We start from the raw sequence: 24,446 nt of genomic DNA on the forward strand, positions 1-24,446 counted from the left end.
TTTGACTCTGCAGGGCAGTTGGAGGTGGGAGGTCAATTATGAAACCTCCAGGAATATGTCCAACCAGAGCTGGGAACTGTAGCTGTAAGAGCTTGGTTGGCACTTTTATATTGCTGGAGATCTGTGGTGTTCAGGCTGGGATCCTGCAGCACAGGCTGTGTCTGTGATTGGCTGAAAATCCAATGCAAGACTGACAGGGCTCACTAAAATCAGTTGCAGTGAACAGCCATTTTCAGTGGGTCTTCCACAATACCAGTTTAATGAATGCCAGCGGGTTTATGCGTGTGAGTAATAACTGACTATGCAAGTGTTTCATTTCAGAAACCCAGTGTCACCAGTTCACTATAAAAGCAACTTAAGAGTTAAAAGCTGATTTGTTGAGCAATGTTTCAAGAGTTTAAGTCCTGGAACAGCCAGACACATTCTCCATTGACACAGGAGTCAGTGTAGAACTAGAATGTAGTGCGCATCTTTGGATTCATTTCTCCTTACAGAGCCCAAAATAAGCTTCACACCGCTGGCAGTTGTGCAACATTAGAAGACAGCTCAAGCAGATATCCAGGCTATCAGTCATGGAAAGGATCCATGACATCAAGCATAAATCTTAAAAACAGCAACTGTCGATGTCCAGGTGAAGTGACAAAAATTGAATCGAAGTGTCAGACAGTGGGTCAAAAACTGAAAAAAAGGACATTTAAGCTGTTAAAACACCAACCACAAAATAGGCCAACGTTAGGGGGCAAAAACATCACAACTTTCCTAATAACATTAATCCATCAAACTGATAAAGAAACTGTAATTAATGGAGGTCAAACTTTCCAATATGCCGATAACACAATTGAGACCAAATAAGGAAGAAGGATAGAAGTTAAAGATGTATCCTGGAAAGGGGATCAATACAGCTCAAGCTGCTTTTATATTATTCTTCAGCCAACATCTCCCACAGCCCACGTCTCAAATAGTTAGTTGTAACATAAAGGTAAATCTGCCAGATTTTGTTAAGAATGGTGGGCAAGCTATATTGTCGTCTTCTCAGCAGCTAGAGCTGGTCTAACGTGGCCAATAATACTGCACTATGAGCAGTATGATCTCTACGGATTCCAAGGACAACCCCCCCCCCCCACCCCCCGCTGATGTCACAATGCACATGACATCATGATGCTATTATGTATCACGTTTAATGGCCAATTTGTCACAGTCACAGTGAGCATTACACAATGTCACCAAGTCAAAGGAAGACTGGAGATGTCACCTGCAGTGTAAATTCTCAGGCCAGTCTCCCAGGATCCAGCCTGGAGTAATAAAAGGCTCCTCACTGTAGATAAGTCAATAGATTTACATGGCACAATTTTATTTTAAAGGGCACACTGTCTATCAACAACCATCCTGTGAAGATAGAAGCATATTATGCCTTTTTTTACATGCATGAATGAAAAAGAAGTTTTACAAATTAATAAATACAAGTTCAAACTACAGAATTATATACAGTGTAATCTGAAACAATGAAAACACAGAGTTGAAAAGCCATACTACCAAACTAATCATTCGCTCTGTAGTTTGAGGAATTATATTGACACATGGCTAAGTATAATTTCCACATGGCTCCAATGTCATTAACTGGGGTCAAATCAATAAAGGGGAGGAAAGGATGGAGAGGGGGTGAAGTCAAGAAAACCCAAACCTAAATTTAATTGATCTGTCTGGTCACCATCTCCAGACAAGGTACATTCAATAAAGACCAAATGCTGCTGGAAAAGCACCTTACCACAGTATCCTCTGAAGCACCATGTTCATGCTTTTTACAAGCGGGTCCAGTCTTCCAGGCTTCAACATCTCCACAGTCACAAAACCCTCCTCCAACGGAAGAATTCATCTTCAATACACAAAGCAAACAATGTGTTAAATACTGCAGCAACATCAGTTTTAAAAATTTGTAACTAGAAAAATGGCATGATCCCTACTGATAGTTCAACGTAATGCAACACTAAATGATAACACACCCAACACCCCTAATATTTTTCAATCTCAGCCACGCAGTCAGGGAAGAAAAATTGAATAGGGCCAACTCCAGTCACTATCACTTAACAGCTGCCCAAGTACTCCACAGACAGTGGACCAAAAGCCAGTTACAGCAACTGAATAGCCCAAGTGCAGAAAGCACGCAAAATAAAATACACCGATTCGATAGCAACTGTTCAGAAAATGAATGCTTTTCGTAGAATTATCTTCATGCAGCAACATCTCGCACACAATTTGGTTTGGAACACCGAGCCAATTTTAGCATTCATCACTTCTTCTCTGCCTGTGATCAGCTAAGTCAGCACACACTGGGTACAGAACCAAGGACCCACCTGGTGTGTGCATGTGATTCAATTAAACACTGGAATCAAATAATCACAAATCTTGGAAAAAACATGCCTTTGAAGAGCACGGGCCTGCCTGCCCTCTTAGGTGGATGTAGAAGATCAGACGTCACTATTTTGAAGAGCAGCAGGGAAGTTCTCCTGGTGTCCTGATTAATATTTATCCCTCAAACCAGATTGACCACACCTGCCAAAATGCCAAGCATTGTTCATCTAAATGGTGAATGTCCTCACAGGGTCCAAGTCAGCTGAGAACCAGACATAGAGCTATGACATCTCCTGCAACTGTGAACCATAAGAGTGGCATAGCCAGTGACAGGTACTGTCTGCTTCCACGGCCTTGCAGGCATGCTGCAATGCGCGTTTCTGGGTAAGGTGCCATGCAGTGAGAAACAAGGTCACCATCCTTGCATCCACTTCATGGTCACCACCTTCACTTCAGCAGGCAAATGGAGGGTTAGGTGTTGAGCGTCTCCATCATTTGCCCACACACTCAGCTTCTTTCCCCTTTCACTTTTGCCCTCTGTCCCTTCAGCCTTGGCAACAGCTGCCAATGGGTTGAATCACGGGTTTACACGTTTCCCAAAGGTTCTAAGAACTTAAGGTTCCCCGATTTTGCCACTTCCTTTTAATTGCCTGCATCCCTTTAAATGTCACCTAAACATAATTTTCTGCTCCCGTGACTATTGCTCTTCCATTCAAATCTCCCATCTGGAGCTGTGAATATTAATTGCAAAAGTAAAAGCAAAATCAAAATACTGCAGATGCTGGAAATCTGAAATGAAAACAAAAAATGCTGGAAATACACAGCAGGTCTGGCAGTGACTGTGGGAAGAGAAACAGAGTTTACGTTTCAGGTCTGTGACCTTTCATCAGAACTGGGAAAAGTTAGAAATGTAATAGGTTTTAAACAATTTAAAGGGGGGGCTGTTGGGAAGAACAAAAGGGAAGGTCTGTGATAGAGTGGAGGGTAGGAGAGATCATAACCTCTGCCTCAATTCTGTTTTGTATTTCCCCCTCATTTGTCTTTGCTTTTGGACAGCAGCTATTCAGGATCCGGCCATTCACGTCTCCTCTGGATACAATGTTTGTTTCTTTACTTGTCTCATTACCACTGAGTTTGGCCTTGCACCATTCATCATTTAATCTTTCCTGCCCTCCACTCAATTACAGACCTTCCCTTTTGTTGTTCTTCTCACCCTCCATCACCTCCCCCCTCCCTTCACTTGCTTAGTTCTGATGAAAGGTCACAGACTTGAAAAGTTAACTCTGTTTCTCTCTCCACAGATGCTGCCAGACCTGCTGTGTATTTCCGGACTTTCTGTTCTAATTTCTGTGTGTTTTTTTTTAACACCAATTCAAAGCAAAGGACTACTTGACTGTATAACAGTATTACAGCCAATTCCTAAAACTGTGCTATGGTAGCATACCATTTTTAATTCTTTCCCACAATAAATATTAATGGGTAGTGGAGGAGTCAGAGCTCCAGACAGGCTTCTTCAGTACTGATATATGCAGGATCAGTCAGGCTGGCAACAACTATGTTCCCTGGCTAAGTCTCTCAGCAGGTGGCAAGGGCAGCAGGCACAAAATCAAATGCATGCATCTCGATTCTGACAGATCTTATTAAAAAGTCCTGCGAGTCATCATTTTACACCTCCCAAACCCATGACCTCCACCACCTACAAGGACAAGGGGAGCAGGTGCACAACAAAACCATCACCTCCCAAGTCACACACCATCCTGATTTGGACACTGTTCCTCCATCATCAGTGAGCCTATATCATGGAACTCCCGACCCAACAGCACTGTTGGAGCACCTTCACCCCATGGATTGCAGCAGGTCAAGGGCAACTAGCGATGGGCAATAAATGCCAGTCTTGCCTGCAAGACCCACGTCTCAAGAATGAATTTTTTTTTTTAAATACTTGACAAGCGAAAATACTACTAAATGTTTTCACAAATTTAAATGCAGCAAAAGCACAGAACAGGCAGAACATACAATACCTTATACCGATGATTTCGGTGAACACTGTTTTGGAAACAGTCCATGCATAGTACACAAGTGGGATCTATTGCACAGTCTCTGTAACAAAAATGGGACAAACCTGGTGTTAAAATATGACTGTATTTGAGACACATCCTAATCACAATCATAGAATCATCCAACACAGGTCATTCAGCCCATCATGCCTGTACCAACTTTCACAGAGCTATCCAATTAGTCCCACCTCCCTACGCTTCTCCCTGCAAATGTTTCCTTCTCAAGTATATATCCAATTCCCTTTTAAAAGTTATTGAATATACTTCCACAACCCTTTCAGACAGTGCATTCAAATCGTAACATGTTGCATGAAATAATTCTCATTTCCCCACTGGTTCTTTTGCCAATCATCTTAGATCTGTGCCCTCTGGTTACTAACCCTCCTGCCAGTGGAAACAGTTTCTCCCCATTGTCATGAACATGCTTCCATTGTTAATATTTTTGAGGACTTGTTTAAAAGACTATGGAAAATACCTGAGGAGACGCTGGACTTTTTTTTGTAGAAAGGGTCACTGGAAGGACACTTGGGACCTTGTTTAAAAACAAAAACTTGCTGGAAGTCACATGTCTTAAGCTAAGTAAACCGTCTCCTGAACAGAACTGCTCCAGAAAGATCCCAGTGACAGCCGTCTACGTGTACCTGGATACCAGACCGAAAGTCACCTGGCACATTTCATACCTTATCCTTTTTACCTTCAAGAATTAACAGGTATTTGGCCAAAGTATTTTTGTTTTTGTAAGGTTGATCTTGGCAGAGAAATCTACTTCATTTTTGCTTTAACCAGTGTGTGTGTGCACATGTCTGTTGGGTTATTTAGAAGGGAATATATTTATACTTTTATATTTCATATATGTGATAACAGGCTTTGCATCTTTATTCAATAAGTCTTGTTTTATAGTAAATTAATAATTTTGTTGTTTATTAAAGAAACCTGGTTGGCAGATTTTTATTCTGAAACTAATACAGATGAAGTATATAATTGGCCGTATTGGTAACTGGGTAAAACATTTAAATATATGTTGTGACCAGAGTAGTGGAACTAGAGAAAGATGGTGAATTCCTCCAACCTCGGTCAGTGGCGGCATAGTGGCGCAGTGGTTAGCACTGCAGCCTCACAGCTCCACCGACCCGGGTTCAGTTCTGGGTACTGCCTGTGCGGAGTTTGCAAGTTCTCCCTGTGACCGCATGGGTTTCCGCCGGGTGCTCTGGTTTCCGCCCACAGCCAAAGACTTGCAGGTTGATAGGTAAATTGGCCATTGTAAAATTGCCCCTAGTGTAGGCAGGTGGTAGGAGAATTGAGGGAATGTGGTAGGGAATATGAGATTAAATGTAGGATTAGTATAAATGAGTGGTTGTTGGTCAGCACAGACCCAATGGGCTGAAGGGCCTGTTTCAGTAGGGCGGTGCAGTGGTTAGCACCGCAGCCGGACAGCTCCAGCAACCCGGGTTCAGTTCTGGGTACTGCCTGTGTGGAGTTTGCAAGTTCTCCCTGCGACTGCATGGGTTTTCGCCGGGTGCTCCGGTTTCCTCCCACAGCCAAAGACTTGCAGGTTGATAGGTAAATTGGCCATTGTAAATTGCCCCTAGTGTAGGTAAGTGGTAGCAGAATTGAGGGAAGGTGGGGATGTGGTAGGGAATATGGGATTAACGTAGGATTAGTGTTAATGGTCGGCACAGACTCAGTGGGCCGAAAGGCCTGTTTCAGTTCTGTATCTCTCTATGACTATAACACCATCTATTCTATAAAAACCCCTCATAATTTTGAACACTTCTATGACATTTTCCCTTAACCTTCTCTGTTCTAAATCCTAGCTTCTCTAGTCTCTCGACATTACTAAAGTCCTTCATCTCTGGTATTATTCTAGTAAATTTCCTCTGCACCTTCTCAAAGGCTGACAATTTAATAGCTCTCTCAATTCCTGCCCTGCACCCTCCAGTTCTGGTGCACACTGAGAATAGTTAGTGGCTTGGAGCTTAACTACTGCTACTCGAACATCAAACTGCAGACTAAACCAGGAAAAGGAGAATGGCTTATTGACATGAAAAACGAATATTGTTCCACTTGAATTAATTTTCCACATGTTCAAACAAGAACGTGCAATGACCCTTTTTGGAACATGACAGGAAAAGGAAAGCCATTGAACAGGTTACATCAAAGCCTCTTTCCTTCCAGTCTTTACAACGCGCAAGTCACAACACAGTTGCAAATTTCCTCGATTGGAAGCCTGGCACTCCTTTGCTCACCATTCACACAATCCACAAAAAGCAAGCTTAGATACATGCATCAACTGTTAACGCTCACTACTATGGAGTAACAAGATGCTGTTCAGTTGGCACAGCTAGTTGTATCACAGTGGTGATGGCACACAACTTGGTATTCACACTATTAAGGTCCTAGTCCTGGTTGCATTACAGTGGTGAGTAGAAGCTAGATGTTGGAAAGAATGAATGTGGATTTATATACAGTCTTTCATGATCTCAGGACGTCCCAAAGAACTTTACAACCAAAAATGTCATTTGGAAGTGAGGTCACCACCGACAGTGCAGAAGTTCTTCAGTACTATGAGTCTCTAAAAGAATGTATGGAAGGCGAGTCCTGCTCCTTGTTTTGCATACACATCGTTAGAAAGGCAGTGACCACAGCTAACTGGAGTGGGATAGGAGGGGAGGGAATAATAGATGTACGGGTTCTAGAGAGGGCAAAGGAGAAACTGTTACTTCAACTTATATTTATCATTTAGTTAGGGGATCTTGCTGTGCTCTTCTCACCCCAAAACCCCAACTCTCCGCAATTAAACGTTAAACTGAGGCTCCAGCTGCCCTCTCGGGTGGACGTAAAAGATCCTATGGTACTATTCAAAACAGAGCAGGTGAGTTCTCCCTTGCGCCCTGGCCAATATTTATCCTTCACAGTGATTATTTTACAGGACTAATAGGAACATAGGACTTAGGAGCAGGAGTAGGCCATGCGATAAGATCATGGCTGATCTGATTTAAGGTCGCAACTCCACTCTCCTGTCTGTCCCTGATAACTCTCGACTCCCTTGTCTATCAAAAATATATCAAATTCAGCTTTGAATAAATTCAATGACCCAACCCCCAATGCTTTCTGGGGCAGAGAATTCCTCGGACTAATGACCCTCAGAGAAAAAAATTTCTCCTCCTCTCCATCTTAAAAGTGAGGCCTCTCATTTATAAAGTGCGTCCCTTAGTGAAACACCTCTCATTCTTCTAAACTCCAATAGGTGTAGGCTCAACCTGTTTAACCATTCTTCATAAGTCCTTCATTCCCGGAATTAGTTGATTGAACCTTCTCTGGACTGTTTCTAATGCAATTATGCTCTTTTTCAAATAAGGAGACCAAAACTGTACACAATACTCCAGATGTGGTCGCATCAAGATCCTGCACAGCTGCAGTAAAACTTACCTACTTTTATTCTCGATTTCCCTTGCAATAAACACCAACATTCCATTTGCCTTCCTAATCACTTGCCATACCTGCATACTAACTTTTCGTGATTCACGTACCAGCACACCCAGATCCCTCTGTACCACTGAGTTCTGCAATCTCTCTCCATTTAAATAGTATATTGCTGCCAAAATAGACAAGTTCACATTTTCCCACATTATAGTCCATCAGCCAAATTTTTGCCCACTCACATAACCTATCTATATCCTTTTGTTGACTCTTTCCCTCCTCTTGACAACTGACTTTCCTTCCTATCTTGGTGTCATTGGCAAATTTAGCTACCATACATTCAGTCCCTTCATCCAAGTCATTGACATAAATTCTAAATAATTGAGGGCCCAGCACTGATCCCTGTGACACTCCACTAGACTGAAAAGGTTTTCCTTAGAGCAGAGAAGGCTGAGGAGGAATATGATTGAGGTATACAAAATTATGAGGGGCATTGATAGGTTAGATTGATAGGGGGCATAGATTTAAGGTAAGGGCAAGGAGGTTTAGAGGGGATTTGAGGAAATATTGTTTCACCCAGAATGCAATGCCTGAAGGGGTGGTAGAGGCAGGAACCCTCACAACATTTAAGAAGTATTCAGATGAGCACTTAAAACGTCATGGCATACAAGGCTATGGGCCATGTGCTGGAAAATGGGATTAGAATAGTTAGGTGCTTGATGGCCGGCACAGACACGATGGGCCGAATGGCCTGTATCTGTGCTGTCGCTCTATGACTCTACCCCGAAAAAGACCCATTTATCCCTACTTGCTGCTTCCTGTTAGCTAACCAGTCCTTTATCCATGCTAATGTTACCCCACCCCCCCCCCCCCACCACAACACCATGTGTTCTTATCTTGCATAGTAACCTTTCATGTGGCCCCTTTTCAAATGCCTTTTGGAAATTCAAGTACACCAAATCTACAGGTTCCCCTTTATCCATCTTGCTTGTTACTTCCTCAAAGAACTCTAATAAATCAAACATGATTTCCTGTTCAAAAAACCATGTTGACTCTGTCTGATCCCATTATGATTTTCTAAGTACCCTGCTATAACCTCCTTAATAATGGATTCTAGCAATTTCTCTATGACAGATGTTAGGCGAACTGGCCGATAGTTTCCTGCTTTCTGTCTCCCTCCTTTCTTGAATATAGGTGTTACATTTGCTATTTTCCAATCCGCTGGGACCCTTCCACGGTCGAAGGAATTTTGGAAAATTATAATCAAAGCCTCTACTATCTCTGCAGCAACTTCCTTTAAGATCCTAGGTTGCAGGCCATCTGATCCTGTGGAATTGTCAGCCTTTAGGTCTGATAGTTTTCCCAGCTCCTTTTCCCTGCTGAAAGTGATTGCTTTAAGTTCCTCCCTCCCTTTCGTCTCTTGATTTTCAAGTATCTTTGGAAGGTTTTCTAAGTGAATGACAAAACAAGAGAAAACAAACACAAAATTCCTGTTCAATGTCTCCACCATTGTCTTGTTTTCCATTATTAATTCCCCAGACTCTCTCTCTAGAGGACCAATGCTGTTAGGAAGGGAATTCCAGCATCTTGACCCTGCAACAGTGAAGGAACGCCAATATAGTTCCAAGTCAGGATGGTGTGTGGTTTGAAGGGGAACTTGCAGGTGGTGGTGTTCACATGCATCTGCTGCCCTTGTCCTTATATGTGGTAGAGGTCATGAGTTTGGAAGGTGCTGTCAAAGGAGCCTTAGTGAGTTCCTGCAGTGCATCTTGTAGATGGTACACACTGCTGCCACTGTGCGTCAGTGGTGGAGGGAGTGAATGTTGAATGGTGCCAATCAAGTGGGCTGCTTTATCCTGGATGGTGTCAAGCTTCTTGAGTGTTGTTGGTGCTGCACCCATTCAGGCAAGTGGGGAGTACTCCATCACACTTCTGATTCGTGGCTTGTGGACAGACATTGGGGAGACAGGAGGTGAGTTACTCACACAGAATTCCCAGCCTCTGACCTGCTCTTGTAGCCACAACATTTATGTGGCTGGTCCAGTTCAGTTTCTGGTCAATGGTAACCCCCAGAGTGTTGATAGTGGGGGATTCAGCGATGGTAATGCCATTGAACTTCAAGGGGAGATGGTTAGATTCTCTCTTGGTTGAGATGGTCATTGCCTGGCACTTAAGTGGCAAGTAGTATTCGCGCCACACATCAGCCTGGATGTTGTCCAGGTCTTGCTGCATTTGGACATGGGCTGCTTCAGTTACCTACGAGTCGCGAATGGTGCTGAACATTGTACAATCATCAGCGAACATCTCCACTTCTGACCTTATGATGGAGGGAAGGTCATTGATGAAGCAGCTGAAAATGGTTGGGTGTAGGACACTACCCTGAGGAACTCTTGCAGTGATGTCCTGGGACTGAGATGATTGACTTCCAACAACCACAACCATCTTCCTTTGTGCGAGCTATGACTCCAGTTTTGCTAGGGATCCTTGATGCCATACTCAATCAAACGCTGCCTTGATGTCTAGTTTTCTCTCATACCCTACTTTCTCTCTCTCTTTTTTTCATTCTTTACTGATTCTTAAAATCTGTCCAATCTTCTGACCTACCACTAATCTTTGCAGATTTTTACAGTGTTTCTTTTAATTTGACACTATCCTTAATTTCCTTATTTAGCCATGAATGATATATCCTTCTCAAAGAATTCTTCTTTCTTAGATAAATCTTTGCTGAGAGCTATAAACTATCTCCTTAAAAGTCTGCCACTGCATCTCTGCTATCCTACCTTTTAACCTAGTTTCCCGGTTTACTTTAGCTAGCTCTGCCTTCATACCCTTGTAAATACCTTTATTTCGGTTGAAAACACTAGTCTTCGATCCACACTTCTCCCTTTCAAACTGAACATGAAATTCTATCATGTTATGATCGCTGTCACCTAGAGGCTCCTTTACCATGAAGTTATTGATTAATCCTGTCTCACTGCACAATACCAGGTCGAGAATAGCCTGCTCCCTAGTTAGCTCTAGAATGTACCGCTCCAAGAAATTGTCCCGAATACACCCTATGAACTCATTTTCTAGGCTACTTTTGTCAATCTGATTTGCCCAATCTACATGTAGATTAAACTCACCCATGACTATTGCGATACCTTTCTTACATGCCCCATATATTTCTTCCTGTATACACTGTCCTACTGTGCAGCAACTGTTAGGGGGCCTATAAACTACTCCCCCAAACGACCTCTTACCTGTCCTATTTCTTATCTCTACCCAAACTGATTCTACATCCTGCTCTTCCGAGCTAAGGTCATCTAGCGCTACTGTACTAATGCCAGCCTTAATTAACAAAGCTAACCCACCACTTTTTCCTAGCTTCCTGTTTTTTTCGAAATGTCTAATACCCTTCAATATTCAGGTCCCGGCCTTGGCCACCTTGCAACCATGTCTCTGTAATGGCTATCAGGTCATACATATTTATTTCTATCTATGTTAACAATTCATCCATTTTGTCACGAATGCTGCGTGCATTCAGATACAGAGCCTTTACTCTGTCTTTTTACCCTTTCTGCAATCTTTGGCCTTATGTGCTGGTGCAGTCTTACATTTGTACAGTCTGTCCCTTCCCACCAAACTCTGGTTATCATTACCCAAATCACTACGCTGCTCTATTAACTCGTCGTTTCCCTTTGATTGACCACTTCTCCTCTCAAATGATCCCTTCCCTCCACTATTTAGTTTAAAGCCCTCTCTACCGCCCTAGTTACATGACTCGCCAGAACACTGGTCGCAGCACAGTTCAGCTGAGGACCATCCCAATGGTACAGTTCCCACTTTCCCTAGTACTGGTGCCAGTGCCCCAGCAATCTGGAGTCACGAGTTCAAATCCCACCTTGGCAGCTGGGGAATTTAAATTCAGTTAATTAAATGAAGCTGGAATAAAACAAAATAAAAAGTTAGTATCAGTAATGGAGACATTGAAACTATCGGATTGTCATAAAAACCCACCTGATTCACTAATGTTCTTTAAGGAAGCACCTTATCCGGTCTGACCTATATCTGACTCCAGACCCACAGCAATGTGGTTGACTCTTAACTGACTTCTGAAACGGCCTAGCAAGCCACTCAGTGACATAGGGATGGGCAGTAAATGCTGGCCTTGTCAACAAGGGAGTTATTATTTTATTCAGATTTGTGGGATCGACACAAAATGATTGTATGTGGGACATTCTGAGATCATGAAAAGCGCTACATAAATGCAAGTTTGTTTGTACAGCACTGAAGTGTCAGCCTGGATTATATGTTCATGCCTTTGGAGTGGAAAGTGAACCCATAACCTTCTGACTCAGACTCAGCGACAAGATTTCATGAGGTAGCAAATCAGCTGTGTGGATGCTGACTTTATAAGATGTGCCAGGGTTGGTTTGCAACATGCTTATATTTGAAAAACAGTAGCATTTCTTGAATTATGGGATAGTAACCCTGATAGCAACCACTCAGAAGACACATGCTCTTCTTGAAGTATGCAACAACACATCATGAGAAAGTACTCCAAACCAAGTATTAATTTTCAAATCAAAAAGTTGACTTGCAAAACTATCTGTAGCACTGTCAGAAGTACCATCTTTTGGGTGCGACATTAAACCGAGGCCCCCTCTGCCCTGTCAGGTGAATACAAATGATCACATGGCACTATTTGAAGAGCAGGGGTGTTCTCCCCAGTCAATATTTACCCCTCAACCAACATCAATACAAACAGATTATCTGCTCATTATCACGTTGCTGTTTGTGGGACCTTGCCGTGCACAAGTTGGCTGTCGTGTTTGCCTACATTGCAACAAGTATTACACTTTAAAATACTGCATTGGATGTAAAATGCTTTCAGATAGTGAAAGACGTTATCTAAAAGCAAGTCTTTACTTTTGCAGAAAGTAATAGTATTTCAGCTGCCTTTGAATTCAGTAGGGACAAGCAAAAGAAGTCTGAATATAGTCAGTTGCAAAAAGGTTAAAGTCATTTACAAAGCAGCAAGAGAAGTGACCAGCAGCAGAAGTCTGCCCTCAATTTACACAACTTCTCACCGGCAGGAATATGTAGTCTCTCCCCCTTTGAAAACTCGGCCACAGAGCTGTGAAGAGCTATTGTTTTGTTCCAACTTTGCAAAGCCAACTGCTGGGGCTTCTCCAAGCAGAAACCACTCCAAGGTTTGCAGTAATGTTTGATAGGCCTGCTCCTCCTCAGGTGACTTGGTTTCTGATCCTGAGCAATGCACTGGAGGGACATACTCCTTTAGGTGCTGATATATCCCCGAACACAAATCAACTCCTTCCTGCCAATTCTGTGTGAAGAGAAGTAAACATCAGTTGCAACCAAAACTTCCCACTCTTACCTGCTGCACCAAATAAGACAGTTACTGATTTGCATTCCCACAGTGAACTTGTCACTCCACCTACAACCAACGTTCCCTCTAAGGTGCGTGTACAAGAAGCAGTCCCTTTAAGATGTGTTCATGTAAAAAACAGAAAATGCCGAAAACACTCATCAGGCCAGACAGCACATGGAGAGAAAAAGGTCGGGTTAACACCTCAGCTTGATGACCTTTAGTCAGAGGATCTGACGAAGCATTCCTGAAAAGTTAAGATCTTAAATGTCGAGACGGCACATGACACATTCCATGCTTGGAATGCAAAACAATTTTAACATGGCTGTAGGAATGTGCTCCACTTGGAAAACTTTGCACTAGTGACACCTAGTGGCTGAAAACATGAATATTTTCCAGATATGAAAGAAAACAGAAGTGGTGTGAAAACTGAGACTCCAACAGGTCTCCAAGCACAACCGGTGGAACCCAACTGTAAGCAAGTATTATTTCTTCCGAACAGTCACGTAACGTTTTGACTAGTCCCCTGAACTGTTGACCATTTCTTAGAAGTTCCAGAAAAAAAATAAAATGTCTTTGCATGAAAACTATTGCTCATTTAAGCATTTACAGTCTATCATTTTAACACCCTCTATTATAAAGCTTCATGTTACAGCTTGGTTACTTTTACACTATGTGATGGGAGGTTCACTGTGACAGTTTTCTCACTAAAACCCACAAGTTCCGTAATTCACATTGTTAGAAAAACAGAATGGCTCCACATACCAGAAAGCAGTTACGGCACCACCTAACTTCCCTTTTTGTAATACTAGTACTGGCACTTAAAGGCCTGCTACCCGATCTGAACCCGACGGACCCAACGACATGTGCCGGATTCAGGTCGCACTTCCGGGTCCGTCATTCGGGCTTGGACACACTCAATCACCTCAAAAAAGTGACTGTAATGTTAATTTACATTTTGGACTTGAAAGGTTTTTTATTACAGTTATTTTAAGCTTGTGCAGGTAAGGAATAAAGTGAAAAAACGTAAGGTAGGTTAACTGATGGTCGAGTCGGGCGCGGGGAAAAAATGGAAGGACTTGGACCGGGACGGGCTCAAGGTCGGATGGGGTTCTGTCGGGCTCCGGTCAGTTCTCATTTGCAGACCCGAGCAGGCCTTTACTAGGATTTTCCTTCCTGCAGTTCAAAAGCATGTCCATGCCCATTTTGATGCACGAGTACCAGTTGCTATAAACAGGGCATTCATTACTACTTTTTTCCTTTATTTGGGTGTCACTGGCAAGAATTGCATTTATTGCCCATCTCTAGTTGCCCTGAGGAGGTGCGAGCAATCTTCCTGAACTGTTGTAACAGCTTGATACAACGGAGTGTCTTGCTTGGCCACTTCACAGGGCAGTTGGCATGGGAATGGAGTTCCATGTAAACCTGACCTGGTCAGGAGGCAGGGTTCCTTCCCTAAAAGCATAAGTGAACCAGTTGGTTTTTACAACAATCTGACAGCTTCATGATCACTTTTACCAATATCAGTTTATTTTCAAACTTTTGGAAATTTGAAGGTGGTGGAGGCAGGGTCACTGAATAACTTGAAGGTAGGGATAGATAGATTCTTGTTAGGCAAGGGAATCAAAGGTTATCAAGGGTAGATGGGAGTGTGGAATATGAGACACACAGAACAGCCGTGATCTTATTGAATGGCGGAACAGGCTAGAGGGGCTGAATGGCCTACTTCTGCTCCTAATTCATATGAAACCAAATTCAAATTCTCAAACTGCCACAGTGTGATTTGAACTCACGTTCTCTGGATTATTAGTCCAGGTCCCTGGATTACTAACCCAGTAACATAACCACTACACTAGTCTACTCTTTAGGTTGCTGAGTTACCAAAAACGCTGAACTTCGTACTCTCTTCTGGGAACCTTTCAAAATTTCCACTCAACAATTACCACAATATGCAACTAAGATGCTTTAAGAAAACAAACTAGGGTCAGACAACTAACTTAAATGAACAAGAATCTTTTGCTTTTGACCAGCTGAGAGTAAATCACCCACAAATGCCATTTTTGAGGCAATCTGCACACATTTGCACACCCTTTCCTTGGTTTATTTCCACACTACCGCTGACCTCTGTATGATCCTGCCAGCAATCAGAAAAAAGAGTTCTTTTCATCCCATCAGTTTGGCTTGGAACTGAGCCCAAGATTCAGAGATGAACACTCCAGATAAAGAAAATCTCAAGCTTCCACCCAAAATAACACAATCCCTCATATTTCTTACATTCATGTGAAAACCTTGCTTTAGTGCTCAACAGCTGAAAACAATTTTGTTTGAGGGGTGGGAGTCGTCATAGATCAGATTTACTTGTAACCATTTCTGCTAATCCTAAAACAGGCTGCTTCCAAATTTATAATAAACAACACTTTAATTACTAGATTACTGCAACATATGGTGATTGGAATCGGAGGGCAAATGTAAGTTTGCAACCAAGCTTATTGAGTTCCTTCTGAGATCGCTCCATAATGTCCCATTGGACCGTAGAGAGCAGTGATATTTTTAAGACATCCTGTTTGTTTTGTACACAGAGTACGAAGCTACTGGTAGGGAAAAAAAAGTACACTATGCAATAGATAAACAGCATGGTGAAGCAGTAAGGGACAGGGCTTGTTCTGACGCTCCCTTCTCTCGCTACAGAATGCCAAAGGGGGAGGGGGGAAGCAAGAGCATAAAATATGGGGAAAAGAAAAGAAAATTGATTTCACATCAGATGAGATGCATTTTAATTGTCCAGTCAATTGCGTTTGTTAATGAGAACGCACAACTTTGCTGTGACCGGAATCTCATTCCCAAGGAAGAAATTCCTGATAACTGGGTGACAGCTGAGCTAAAATACAAACACAAATCATAATGGTGACCTCACCCTAAATACAAATATTATTTAGCAATTTACATAGGATTGGCGAAGATGTAGAGACAATTAGTGATTCTAATCACTGCATTAATACGGCATTTGCTTCTACTGCACTGTGATTGAAATAAGAAAAGCTTTTGACAGATAAAATTTGTGATTCCATTATCAGGTGGATTCCAGATACAAGTCTCAGCCATGGCCCAATGGTGGTCCTCTTGCCTCTGAATCAGAAGACTGTGGATTCAAGCTGTACTCCAGAGATTTGAGCACATAACCCAGACTGACACTTCAGTACAGAACTGAGGGAGTACTGCATTGATGAAGGTAGGGTTTCTTAGATGAGACATTAAACTGAGGCTCTGCCTGCCCTTTCCAGTCGAGGTAAAAGATTCCAGGGCACTATTCAAAGATGAGCAGGGGAGTTCGCATCAGTGTTCTGACCAAAATTTATTATTCAACCAGCATTACTAAATTCATTGCTGTCTGTGGGACCTTGCTGCACGTAAATTGGCTGCTGCTACGTCACAACTTGACTACACTTCAAAAGACATGTCGGCTGTGAAATACTTTGGCACTCCCTGTGGTTGTGAATGGCACCATATAAATGCAAGCCTTTCTTTTAGAACGCCATTAGCTTTTTTTGTGTGTTATTTTAAAAACAGAAACTTTAATCACTGGTGATTTGAGATCTATCTGCTTCATAGAATCAATGTATCACACTAATCCTCCACTTAGCTACTTGCATGGTCAAACACTATGGAAGTATCAGTGGATATTTTAAATGTAAAAAACAGCTAATAACAGGAATTAAGATGAAAAAGCTATGTTAATGTAAGCTCCCACATAATTCCTGGACAAATAAAAACATTTTGCACTAGTATAAGATTGCTGAACACAACATTGAGGAGTAAATCTTTTTATTCATATATTTTGAGGAAGCATTTTTGCAGACCTTTCAATACTCTTAATATACATCTGCAGAACTGGTACTGCAGGCAATTTTTAATCACATCATTCCCAAAAGTTCTCTCAAACAGCAGATGCAGGCACAATGGGGAAAATAGCCACCTATTACAGAATCGTTACTGTGCAGAAAGCCATTCAGCCCATCGTGTCCACACTTGTTCTCTAAAAGAGCTATTTACTACGTTCCATTCCCCTGCCTTCTCCCCGTAACCCTGCACATTCTTCCTCTTCATAAATGCTTCAGTTGAACCTGTCTCCACCACACTCTCAGTCAGTGCATTCTAGACCTTATGCTGTACTGTTTTTTTTCATGCAAGTTGTGATCTGGAATGCACTGCCTGAAAGGGTGCTGGAAGCAGATTCAATAGTAACTTCTAAAATGGAATTAAGTACATATTCACTACTTCAGGGTACTGGAGATGGAATGTTCCTCCTTTGAAAACAGACCAACAGTTGACACCACGTACCCAAAGTAAATTGGACAAAAACTCCACAGGCTGCCCCATATTTAACAATGTTAAAAATTCATCCAATTCATGGAGACATCATACCCTACGCATCACACTGTCACCCAATGCAAGACAATCTGAAAACAGAGGCCTTCAGACCTGCAGCCCAAAACTAACCAGCACAATCCTGACTGACCTCAGCCTGCGACTCCAAAGCATTACAGCTCTGCCACAGCGGAATAATACATTATAAACAGAAAATGTTGGAAATACTCAGCAGATCCAACAGCAAATCGATTTCACACCAAATGAGATGCATTTTAATTGTCCAGTCATTTGCGTTTGTTAATGGGAATGCAGAATTTTGCTGTGACCTGAATCCCATTCATTCCCAAGGAAGGAATTCCTGATGATAACTGGGTGGCAGCTGGGCCAAAATACAAACGCAAATCATAATGGTGACCTCATCTTAAATACAAATATTATTTAGCAATTAGCATAGGATTGGCGAAGATGTAGAGACAATTAGTGACTCTAACCACTGCACTGTGACTGAAATAAGCAAAGCTTTTGACAGATAAAATTTGTGATGCCATTATCAGGTGGATTCCAGATACAGGCGTCAGCCATGGCCCAATGGTGGTTCCCTCACCTCTGAATCAGAAGGCTGTGGGTTCAAGCTGTACTCCTGGGATCTGAGCACATAACCCAGATGAACTCTCCAGTACAGAACTGAGGGAGTACTGCACTGATGAAGGTAGGGTGTCATTCTGAAGAAAGGTCATTGACCTGAAACGTTAGCATCTGTTGGGAGAGCAACAGAGTTATCAGACCTGCTGAGTATTTCCAGCATCTTCCGTTTTTATTTCAGATTTCCAAAATCTGCAGTATTTTATGTGTGAAACAATACACCATCCATGTCACTGTTTAAAACTCTTGTTCTTATAAATAAATGATCTAACTTACCAATAATTTTAAATAATTCCAAATGCTATCAGAGGCTGCTTCTTTCTGAGTGACTGTAGTATGAATGCGAAATGTTGATTTATCTGTGATTTTGTCACAACTACCTAATTATGACTATGGTGTGGGGTCTGACAAAGGGAAACGGCTGAATTATTAGTCCAGGCTTCCAGATTACTACACCAGTAACAATCACTACACTACAGCAATCAGTCCAAACGTTGGGGGAAAAATAAATCACATTATTCTATTTTGTTTATCTCTCGGTCTTTCTTTTGGAAGTTTAAATGGGTGGGCAGAGTCCATGCTCGGTCATAAACTGTGTGGATTTTGGAAGGAAAGCACCTGATTGACCAGCCTGCCTGTTCAATGCTTTATTTGCTGCTGAGGTAAACAATGGCCTGCCACGCAGTGACATATGTCACCATCAGCTTCCTCTTCTCCAGCTGCAAGCGATGAATCTGTTTATTTTAGAAATGCATTATCATTTGGAGAAAACAATGTTCATATTTTGTGGAAGGAAAATAATTAGCTAACTCATTCTGCAAGCAAACCCAGTGATGAATACATATTTGGTGTAGTTGCCAGTTCCAGTTAGCATGCTGGTCACAATACAATCTACTCCTGATCATTCAACGTCCTTTTTTGAAAGACAGCAAAACCTCGAACAGTTCAGCGAATGTCACCCGAACCCTAAGATAAGCAATGTTCTTAAAAGCAAACTTAACTGTGTTGCATTTGAATTAAAACCATCGGAGGAGGAGGGAGTTTTTGTGACAAAACACAGGTCTCTTCTTCAAACCATACAATGTGAACTGAGGCATTAAAATGATTTTAACTGATTTCAGTTAACTGCATATTACAGGAAATATATAAGAAGTGCTGCTAACTATTCTCAACCCAATGCTCTCTTTCTGAGCAAGCACACAAAACCATTGCCTTGCGCTGTTGCTAAGCCAGATAAGAATTCTTAAGTGCTTTTACTGGCTAACTGATTTTGTCTTGAGTTGCTATTCAAGGGATTCCTGGCCATTTTTGGACTTTTCTAGTCCAGCAGAGAGATTTTTTAACAAAACGCTTTTAATTGTAGGTTACTGAAAGCATTTTGTAATGTAATAAAATTTTTAACAGTTTTACGAGGGATCATTTTAAGAGTACACAAAGGGCTGTTTTCATTTTTTTTTTAAAGCATGAATTCACCTTCCAGAGTGGGACTGAGCCATGCAGACCAGTCAAGTCCCAGGATCAATTCCCAACCAAGCTGAATTCAACCAACATGACGATGGAGCTAACAGGCATCATCATCTGTTTGGTAGGGCAAGAGAGATGCAAAATCACCCTGGATTCTTGCATTCCTCCAGACGCATAACATAAATGACTGTAACTGAGTCAATAACAGAAAGAGGCACAAAAACCTGACTGCAAGAGAGCTGAGAACAGTCACAGGGAATAATTATATAGCATCGATAATACAGGTAAATTTCCGATGGACACCAATGTTGGGGCAAAGGGAAAGTGGGTGAAAGTGGGCAACAACAGGACATACGCAGGGTGCTTTTTTATGTGCTTAAGCATGACAGAACCTAAATAATATCCACATTCCCTTTGATGAATCTCCAAATCAGTTATTTTGTAACACAGGAACAGGTCACTTCTGCCCTGACCCCCGCATTTCACCCTCCACCCCCCACCCACTAGATACTTCTGAATAACAATTTTCAATCAAATCAGACACACAGAGACAGGGAGACACAGAGAGACAGCGACAGGGAGACACACACACACACAGAGACAGGGACACAGCGACAAGCTCACACACACAGACACACACAGAGACAGGGACACACACACACAAAGACAGAGACAGGGAAACACACAGAGACAGGGAAACACACACACACAGGGAGACAGGGACACACACACACACAGGGAGACAGGGAAACACAGAGACAGGGAGACAGGGAAACACACACACACAGGGAGACAGGGACACACACACACAGAGAGACAGGGACACACACACACAGAGACAGGGACACACACACACAGAGACAGGGACACACACACACAGAGACAGGGACACACACACACACACAGGGAGACAGGGAAACACACAGAGACAGGGAGACAGGGAAACACACAGAGACAGGGAGACAGGGAAACACACAGAGACAGGGAGACAGGGACACACACACACAGGGAGACAGGGACACACACACACAGGGAGACAGGGACACACACACGCACAGGGAGACAGGGACACACACACGCACAGGGAGACAGGGACACACACACGCACGGAGACAGGGACACACACACGCACGGAGACAGGGACACACACACGCACGGAGACAGGGACACACACACGCACGGAGACAGGGACACACACACGCACGGAGACAGGGACACACACACGCACGGAGACAGGGACACACACACGCACGGAGACAGGGACACACACACGCACGGAGACAGGGACACACACACGCACGGAGACAGGGACACACACACGCACGGAGACAGGGACACACACACGCACGGAGACAGGGACACACACACACGGAGACAGGGACACACACACGGAGACAGGGACACACACACGGAGACAGGGACACACACACGGAGACAGGGACACACACACACACACACACACGGAGACAGGGACACACACACACACACGGAGACAGGGACACACACACACACACGGAGACAGGGACACACACACACACAGGGAGACAGGGACACACACACACACAGGGAGACAGGGACACACACACACACAGGGACACGTAGGGAGAGACAGAGACACAAGCACACACAGGGACACGGACCTAGGCAGACAGGGACACGGACACACACACACACACAAACAAACAGGAACGCATAGCAACAGACACCCATAACACACACAGACAGGGACACACTAACAGAGACTGACTAAATCCTTCTCAGGTTCGGTTTATAAACAAGTTTGGGCAAACGGGACTCTGAACTGAAAAAAAGCAAAAGCTGTTTCCTGCCGAATGTTCAACACGTGACCCATCTTCAACATTGATCCAAGTTAACGATCCTCCATCTACCCTAAAGGAATCAGCGGGATGAGGGGAACAAGAACAAGGACGAGGACACTGATCCCCACCCTGACTCCCAGTCCCGATTACCCGGGACTCCCCACCCCCGAGTCCCAGTCCCGATTACCCGGGACTCCCCACCCCCGAGTCCCAGTCCCGATTACCCGGGACTCCCCACCCCCGAGTCCCAGTCCCGATTACCCGGGACTCCCCACCCCCGAGTCCCAGTCCCGATTACCCGGGACTCCCCACCCCCGAGTCCCAGTCCCGATTACCCGGGACTCCCCACCCCCCAGTCCCAGTCCCGATTACCCGGGACTCCCCACCCCCGAGTCCCAGTCCCGATTACCCGGGACTCCCCACCCCCGAGTCCCAGTCCCGATTACCCGGGACTCCCCATCCCGAGTCCCAGTCCCGATTACCCGGGACTCCCCACCCCCGAGTCCCAGTCCCGATTACCCGGGACTCCCCATCCCGAGTCCCAGTCCCGATTACCCGGGACTCCCCAGCCCCGACTCCCAGTCCCGATTACCCGGGACTCCCCAGCCCCGACTCCCAGTCCCGATTACCCGGGACTCTCCACCCCCGAGTCCCAGTCCCGATTACCCGGGACTCCCCACCCCCGAGTCCCAGTCCCGATTACCCGGGACTCCCCACCCCCGAGTCCCAGTCCCGATTACCCGGGACTCCCCACCCCCGAGTCCCAGTCCCGATTACCCGGGACTCCCCACCCCCGAGTCCCAGTCCCGATTACCCGGGACTCCCCACCCCCGAGTCCCAGTCCCGATTACCCGGGACTCCCCACCCCCGAGTCCCAGTCCCGATTACCCGGGACTCCCCACGTCCCAGTCCCGATTACCCGGGACTCCCCACCCCCGAGTCCCAGTCCCGATTACCCGGGACTCCCCACCCCCGAGTCCCAGTCCCGATTACCCGGGACTCCCCACCCCCGAGTCCCAGTCCCGATTACCCGGGACTCCCCAACCCCGAGTCCCGATTACCCGGGACTCCCCACCCCCGAGTTCCAGTCCCGATTACCCGGGACTCCCCACGTCCCAGTCCCGATTACCCGGGACTCCCCACCCCCGAGTCCCAGTCCCGATTACCCGGGACTCCCCACCCCCGAGTCCCAGTCCCGATTACCCGGGACTCCCCACCCCCGAGTCCCAGTCCCGATTACCCGGGACTCCCCACCCCCGAGTCCCAGTCCCGATTACCCGGGACTCCCCACCCCCGAGTCCCAGTCCCGATTACCCGGGACTCCCCAACCCCGAGTCCCAGTCCCGATTACCCGGGACTCCCCAACCCCGAGTCCCAGTCCCGATTACCCGGGACTCCCCAACCCCGAGTCCCGATTACCCGGGACTCCCCACCCCCGAGTCCCAGTCCCTATTACCCGGGACTCCCCACCCCCGAGTCCCAGTCCCTATTACCCGGGACTCCCTCCCAACCCCCATTACCCGAAACTCTGTGGTCCGCCGTTAGCGGTGGAGATCCGCAGGCGGCAGCCAGTGCTGAGTCTGACAGAATATTTCCGAGTATGTGAATAAACATTGACAATATGCAGCAGCTTCTCTCCCCGGACTCACCCCGACCACCTGCTCGGGCTCCGGGCCGCCCCGGGGTCCCAGCTGTCGACCGACACTCGGCTGCATCGGCGCCTCGTCCGCCATCTTCACCACTGTCGCAAAGCGGACTCACCGAGTGCCGGCGGCCAGCACTCAGACAGCCGCACTTTCCCACAGTTTTCCAGCTGAGGCCGCCGACCCTTTACGGCAGGTGCCCAAAGGAGAAGGGAGGGGGAGGAAAGGAAGCCAGCTGGAGAATTTAAAGCAAAAAAAAAGTTTATTATGAGAAATGATTCGTGTTGTAAATTATCAGTAAGAATGGCAGATATTGCAAACTGTTGCATTTTTCAAGAAGTTGTTCAAATTATGCCAGATTTTCAACATTTATTTATATATATACCCATGATTCTGTCTAGGTTGGTCAACTTTGGTTGGAGGTATGCCTGGAGGTTTAATCGCGCAACATCTTCTGGAGAGTGGGGCGTCTGCAACTGTTATTTCATTTCACTCAGTAAGTTTGTGCTCCCTGTAGTTCAGTATCTTTGCTCAGTTTCACGCCAGCACAGTAATGTCAGCCACCTCATAATTCAAGAGACAAGCTGATAAAAATCAAGAGATTCGCTCAATAAGTCAGGAGTAGCTGTTTTTTTCCCCCCAAACATCAACCAATATTGAAAAACAAAACCAGAAAAGACGGATGCAGAATTGTTAAAAGTGGAAACATGTTCCCTTGTAATGTGTCAAATATTAACCAGCATAGGAACTAATGACCTCATCTGCCCTCAAAAAAAAAACATAGCAACATGGAAATTTAGGCAATACTGAATAAGTTGAAATGCTCTGTAAGGAAATCTCTGGGTTCAGTGATCAGTGACGATTACCGCCGAACTGGAAAAACAGGTCAATGGATCTGGAATGCCTGCTGATGCCAAATGCAGTTATTTCCCACAAATAGCGTCTCCTGTAAGGGCTGGTTCTCAATCTAATAAAACATTAGATGTTGGCACCTCACTAAATAATCTTGGAAATATGCACACCTACAAATCATATATTCCAAATCTTTCACTCATCTTCCCCGTAAAATATAAATAATTCAGAGAAAGTGAATAAAACCTGTCTGAAGTTTTATAATAAAAGCAAAACACTGCAGATGCTGGTAATCTGAAATAAAAACAAGAAATGCTGGAAACACTCAGCGGGTCTGGCAGCATCTGTGGAGAGTGAAGCAGAGTTAATGTTTCAGGTCAGTGACCCTTCATCAGAACTTCTGACCTGAAACGTTAACTCTGCTTCACTCTCCACAGATGCTGCCAGAGCTGCTGAGTCT

General features: G+C 44.5%; 1 protein-coding gene and 1 long non-coding RNA gene across 3 annotated transcripts in view; one reads left to right on the forward strand and one right to left on the reverse strand.

Annotated features, from left to right (window-relative positions):
• Positions 1-23,232, reverse strand: part of ubr1 (ubiquitin protein ligase E3 component n-recognin 1) — a 212,272-nt gene extending 189,040 nt beyond the window's left edge. For both annotated transcript variants that reach the window (XM_068039752.1, XM_068039751.1), the window contains exons 1-4: positions 23,141-23,232; positions 12,899-13,155; positions 4,371-4,449; positions 1,766-1,873 (exon numbers count right to left, since the gene is read on the reverse strand). In XM_068039752.1, coding sequence (XP_067895853.1) covers positions 1,766-1,873; positions 4,371-4,449; positions 12,899-13,155; positions 23,141-23,224 — 528 coding nt within the window. In that variant the 5' untranslated portion in view covers positions 23,225-23,232. The remainder of the gene's footprint in view (positions 1-1,765; positions 1,874-4,370; positions 4,450-12,898; positions 13,156-23,140) is intronic.
• Positions 14,117-18,364, forward strand: LOC137374006 (uncharacterized). Its single transcript, XR_010975750.1, has 3 exons — positions 14,117-14,201; positions 16,272-16,426; positions 18,120-18,364. It is a non-coding gene; the product is annotated as an uncharacterized lncRNA (long non-coding RNA).
• Positions 23,233-24,446: the final 1,214 nt, after the last annotated feature.

This window comes from Heterodontus francisci, chromosome 9, assembly GCF_036365525.1.
Source record: "Heterodontus francisci isolate sHetFra1 chromosome 9, sHetFra1.hap1, whole genome shotgun sequence".
NCBI classification, from domain to species: domain Eukaryota; kingdom Metazoa; phylum Chordata; class Chondrichthyes; order Heterodontiformes; family Heterodontidae; genus Heterodontus; species Heterodontus francisci.